Genomic DNA, 6,000 nt, shown 5'->3' with positions numbered 1-6,000 from the left:
ATTCTTGCCTGGAGAATCCCAGGGATGGGGGAGCCCGGTGGGCTGCCGTCTCTGGGGTTGCACAGAGTTGGACATGACTGAAGCGACTTAGCAGTAGCAGTAGCAGCAAGTAGGGATGAAAGTGAAAAAAGCGTCAGTCCCTCGGTCTGTCTGACTCTTTGCTGCCCCGTGGACGCAGCCCGCCAGGCTCCTCTGTCCGTGCGCTTTGTGGCAGCTCGTGGCTCTCAGTTACAGGAGCCCTAGCCGACAGACACTGACCCCCAACACAGCCTCTAACAGAGAAGGCGGAGACCCGTATGTGGCTTCTATCCCCACCCCCTCCGTTCAGAACAACAGACAGGCATCATCCCACTGTCCTGGAGGCGGGAAGTCAGAATCAAGGTGTGGGCAGGGCCCAGCTCCTCTGAGGCGCCAGGGAGAGGCCTTCCCGCCTGGCCCAGTCTCTGCGTTGCCGGCAGCCCCTGGTATTCCTGGGCTTGGAACGGCCATCGCCCCCTTGTGTCTCCACATTGTCCGTCTCTGTGCCGACCGCTCCTTTGCATAAGAACTCCAGTCACACATGAGGGCCAGCCACACCCCGACCCCCGTGATCTCAGTTTTTAAAATGATGTCTTTAAGCTGCATGTGTGCCTGCTAAGTCACTTCAGTCGTGTCCAGTCCTTTGCAAACCTATGGACTGTGGCCCGCCAAGCTCCACTGTAAAGGGGATTCTCCAGGCATGAATACTAGAGTGGGTTGCCATGCCCTCCTCCAGGGGATCTTCCCGACCCAGGGATCAAACCCGTGTCTCCTGCATTGGCAGGTGGATTCTTTAACATTGGAGCCACCTGGAAAGTGCCATCTGGGAAGCCTCATACTTAAGGTAGTTAATTTTATTTTTTTATTATTATTTTAAAATTTCTGGCCATACCCTGCAGCAGGTGTGACCGTTGTTCCCAACCAGGGCTGGAACCCACACCCTCTACACAAGGTGGAGTCTTACCCACTGGCCCACCGGGGAAGTCCCTCTCATGATCTCACTTTAACTCGATTACCAGATCTGCAAATCAGGTCACTTGCTAAGGCACCGGGGAATTGGGACGTCTTTTATCTTTTCCAGGGGCCACAATTCAACTCATAGCATATGCCCTCTTATAAAATGATCATGCTTGAAATGCCTATAATGACAAACCCATGAATTGTGTACACAGCGGATCATACCATCCAGAATAAACTTACGAGTCTATGAAGGCGTCATAGTAATGCAAAAACAATTACAATGTGAAGAGGATGTACTGTGATTTTACCAAGAAAAGCGAGCATTTTAACCTAAGGGTATATTAAATTCACTACATTTGATGCTTTTTAATGATCAGTGATAAAGAAAATACATGTAGACCCAAAAGACCCAAAAAAAAATCTAGATTTTTTTTTTTTTTTTTTGCTAAAAAGTTGCACTGGGGCCAGTTATCATGCTATAAATACTAAACAGATTATCACAGAACACTTTTATATAATAAACACAGAGAACTTGTCTACCTTAGATATTCACAAAATCTGATTCACACCCTGTTTAAGAAACACAAGCGTTTGTGATGTAAACGAAGCCACCCTTGGCTTTGCTCAGTCGCCTCCCACAAAGGGTCATCCACTCTCCAGGATTGCTCTGGAAGCTCTTGGCCCTGCGGGCACTGCTTTCAGCAGGCACCACTTCAGATCCTCACATGGCTTCTCAATGCACAGCGTCAGGACCAGCCCAGCGATGAAGGTCAGCAAGCAGTGTCCCAAGAAGAGATAGAACTAGAGAGAGAGAGGGATGGAGTGGACACGGTCTTACTATGAGATTCCAGTTGTGTCTGGACCCTAAAGGGCCCCATCCCGGCTGTATGAAACAGATCTCTAAGACAAACAGCCGCAAACGTTAAAAATGAAGAGAAGGAAAGAACAACACTACCCTGTACTGAAGCCCCGCCTCCAATAAAACAAAGGACAGTAGGCTTTTGAGAAATAACCAGAGCATAAGCTTCTAGTGAAGCCAGCAGTCCGCACTGTTCCAGGAGAGAACAAAGGGCGATGCCACGTTCAGCTGGGGGCGGGCAGCCTCACCATGTTGAGGTCTGTGTAGTGAATCAGCGTCTCCTGAAGCCCGTTGTAGAGGATGATGAGGGTGGGGTGTACCAGGTAGCAAGCGTAGCTGATGCTGGCCAGGCACGTCCAGATGCCGCAGGAGAGCAGCCGGTTCACCAGACCTGCGGGACAGGCACCGATCCCGGAGCGGTGAGCCCCTCCTGTGCCTGGGGATGCGGGGGGTCACTGCAACTCCCTTTGGGTCCTGCCCCTGAGTCTGCGAACCTTCTTCTAAGAAGGTCTTTATTCATTATATATTTTCTGTTTTTTTTTTTTTTTTGGCTGTGCCATGTGGCCTATGGGATCTTAGTTCCTTGACAAGGTATCAAACTCTCACCGCCTGCATTGGAAGGGCTGAGTCTTAACCCCCAGACCACCAAGGAAGTCCATGTTCTTTTTAAGTGTGTGCTAAGTTGCTTCAGTTGTGTTTGACTTTTGCGACCCCATGGACTGTAGCCCACAAGGCTCCTCTGTCCATGGAATTCTCCAGGCAAGAACCCTGGGGGGGTTGCCATTTCCTTCTCCAGGAGATCTTCCCGACCCAGGAACTGAACTCTTGCGTCTCCTGCATGGGGAGGGAGTTTCTTTACCACTATCGCCACCTGGAGAATGTACTAAAACAGGTAAGCCAAAGCCAAAAACAGAGCAAACTTCAACTCCCCATTGTAGACATATAATAATAATAAGAGCTGCTCAATATTGAGTTAACAGCCAGTTTATTTCCTTAGTGTGGTTTCAACCTCTGAGCACGAAACATTCCACATATAGAACAAGGTGCAAAGGCCCTTGGCTGGCCTGGGTTCTGATTCAAGGCACACACACAGGCTGCTGGACCTTAGGACAAGGGCGGTAACACTGTGTGGGCCCAGAGCCTTCACCTTCTGCAACCTGGTGTATCCTCTACAACTGGACTGTCCCATATGATAGCTATGAGCCCCTTGTGGCTATTGAATGTAAAGGAATTAAAAGAAAAACAATGAGAAATTCCCTCATTGAATAAGACCAATGGCTCTCTGCAGTGGGGTAAATGGTGATGCCTCCCCCCAAAGCTGTGTCCACCTGGAACCTCAGAATTGGGAATAAGGGTCTTTGCAGATGTCATTGGGCTTCCTTGGTGGCTCAGACAGTAAAGAATCTGCCTGCAATGCAGGAGACCTGGGTTTGATCCCTGGGTTGGGAAGATGCCCTGGAGAAAGAAATGATGTAATTAAGGTAAGGGATGAGAGGTGAGGTCATCTTAGATCAGGGTGGGCCCTGAATCCAAAACATCCTTGAAACAGACAGAAAAGGAGGAGACACAGAGGAGAGACGCGGGGAGACGACCATGTGAGGATGGGGACAGTGACGCGCCATGGCTGTCGAGGAGCCAGGAGAGGGTGGAACGGGTTCCCCTCAGAGCTCCCGGAAGGACCTTGCCCACGTCTGGCTCTTGAATTTCCAGCCTCCAGAACTGAGTGCTCAAGCTCAGTCGCTCAGTCGTGTCCGACTTTGTGACCCTATGGACTGTAGCCCGCCGGGCTCCTCTGTCCATGGGATTCTCCAGACAAGAACACTGGAGCGGGCTGCCATGCCCTCCTCCAAGGGGTCTTCCTGACCCAGGGTAGAACCTGAGTCTCCTGCGCCTCACGCATCACAGGCAGATTTTTTACCTGCTGCTGCTGCTGCTGCTGCTGCTGCTAAGTTGCTTCAGTCGTGTCCAACTCTGTGCGACCCCATAGACGGCAGCCCACCAGGCTCCCCCATCCCTGGGATTCTCCAGGCAAGAACACTGGAGTGGGCTGCCATTTCCTTCTCCAATGCATGAAAGTGAAAAGGGAAAGGGAAGTCGCTCGGTTGTGTCCGACCCTCAGCATGGACTGCAGCCTTCCAGGCTCCTCCATCCTTGGGATTTCCCAGGCAAGAGTACTGGAGTGGGGTGCCATCGCCTTCTCCGTTTTAACCTGCTGAGCCATCTCCAAAACCAGAAAATCAGTTTCTGTTGTTTCAAGCCACACACACACACACACACACACACACACACACACCAGAAAAGAAAGCATCTAGACTAATCTGTTAAAATCACAAACCAGATCATGTCACGTGGCATTTAGAATAAAACCCAAGTTCTTCCTGAGGCCCTGATGGTCCAGCATGACCTGAGCCCTGCCTGCTTCTCTGTGCTCACTCCTGTCTCTCTCCTGCCTGGACCCTTGACCCCTGACTCACTGGTTTTCTTGCTGTTCTCCTCACCCACTCAGCATGTTCCAGACTGGAAAACTCTGCCTTAGTATTCCATCTGCCTGGAGTGCTTTGGTGCCACGTATTTGCAAATGCACCCCTAATCCAGTTACCCTCCCACCCCTGATTTTAAGCCTTATGCAAGGCTTACAGGATCTTAGTTCCCTGACCAGCGATTAAACCCGTATCCTTGGCAATGAAAGCATGGAGTCCTAACCATTGGGTGGCCAGGGAATTCCCCGGGCTTGTGTTTACTCCCCATATTCATCTGCATCTGAAATAAATTACAAACATATTCACTTCGTGTGGCTCTGGGTTCATTTCCTATGGCTGCTGTAACAACCTACACAAACACGGTGGCTTAAAACAGCAGAAATTTGTTCTTCCGTCATTCTGGGGACCAGAGGCCCAAAATCAACATCAGGGGCCAAGATCAGGGTGTTGATAGGCTCACATTCCCTCGGAGGCTCTGCAGGAGAATCCACGCCTCGTCTCTTCCAGCCCTGGTGCCTGGACATTCCGTGGCTTCCGGTCACGGCACTCCAATCAACACCAGCGTTCTCAACTCTCTCTCTACCAAAGCTTCATGTCACCAGCTCCTCTGTGTGTGTGTGAAACCTCCCTCTGCTCCTTCTATAGGGAATTGTGTGATTGCTTTCAGGACCCACCCAAATAATCCAAAATAATCTCCCCTTCTCAAGATCCTTGACCACAGCTGCAAGTTGCCAAGGAATTCGGACTTAATGATGGAGACCGTTATTCAGGCTGCTAGAGTCTCCTGGTCTCTCGCTTTCCCTATTCCATAGCAATCGCCTCCAGAGAGGGACTTTTCTTATTTATTGTGATATCCTCAGCATTTAGAGCAGCGCTTGGCATAGAGCGAGCTTTCAGTTAAGTATTTTATGCAATCAAGTGAATAAATAGAAATCATAGTCAAAAGGTACATTTGCCCCCATGGGAATCCCAAATGATGAACCAAGCTATTCCTGTGAAACAAACGAAATAGTTGTAGAATTAAGTCAGTTTAAAAAAAAAAATTCATGCCAAGATATGAAAGTAACGTCAGTGCCTATCAACAGATAAATGGAGGGAATTCCCTGGCGGTCCCAGTGGTTAGGACTCTGTGCCGAAGGTGTAGTTCCTGGGCAGGGAACTAAGATCTCACAAGCAAACAAACAAAAATAGATGAATGGATAAGAAGATGTAGTTTATATATATATACACCAAAAAAACCCATTTGTTATTTAGTTGCTAAGTCGTTCCCAACTCTTAGCAACCCCTTGCACTGTACCCCGCCAGGCTCCTTCGTCCATGGGATTACCCAGGCAAGAGCACTGGAGTGAATTTCCTTCTCCCAGGGACTTTCCTGACCCAGGGACTGAACCTGCGTCTCTTACGTCCTCTGCATCGGCAGGTGGATTCTTCTTTACCAGCAAGCCACCTGAGAGATCTAGCCAATTATTCTTGACCCACAGGGCTGTCACATTAGACAGGAATCCTGGGATGTTTGCAGCACATCAGACCTGGCCTGGGCCAGGCCAGGGGGAGTAGCTGTTTATGTTCTGAGACTCTGTCAGCAGTTCATTGTCGACAGGTCGTTGTCATCAATGGAGGTCACGCGATCCAAACCCGTAAATGCAAATACATCAGTCAGAACACAGTCTGATTCCCCTGTAA

The 6,000-nt window shown here is 49.6% G+C and overlaps 1 protein-coding gene across 1 annotated transcript in view; it reads right to left on the bottom strand.

The window, feature by feature from the left end:
• The window catches only part of LOC102174081 (nose resistant to fluoxetine protein 6), a 65,637-nt gene continuing 61,109 nt past the window's right edge, over positions 1,473–6,000 (bottom strand). Inside the window, exons 14-15 of the mRNA XM_018039365.1 lie at positions 2,086–2,228; positions 1,473–1,779 (exon numbers count right to left, since the gene is read on the bottom strand). Coding sequence (XP_017894854.1) covers positions 1,624–1,779; positions 2,086–2,228 — 299 coding nt within the window. The 3' untranslated portion in view covers positions 1,473–1,623. The remainder of the gene's footprint in view (positions 1,780–2,085; positions 2,229–6,000) is intronic.

The sequence above is a fragment of the Capra hircus genome, chromosome 24, assembly GCF_001704415.2.
Source record: "Capra hircus breed San Clemente chromosome 24, ASM170441v1, whole genome shotgun sequence".
In the NCBI taxonomy this organism is placed as follows: Eukaryota; Metazoa; Chordata; class Mammalia; order Artiodactyla; family Bovidae; genus Capra; species Capra hircus.
Note: the sequence above shows the minus strand (reverse complement) of the source record. Positions and strands in the feature narration are given on the sequence as shown.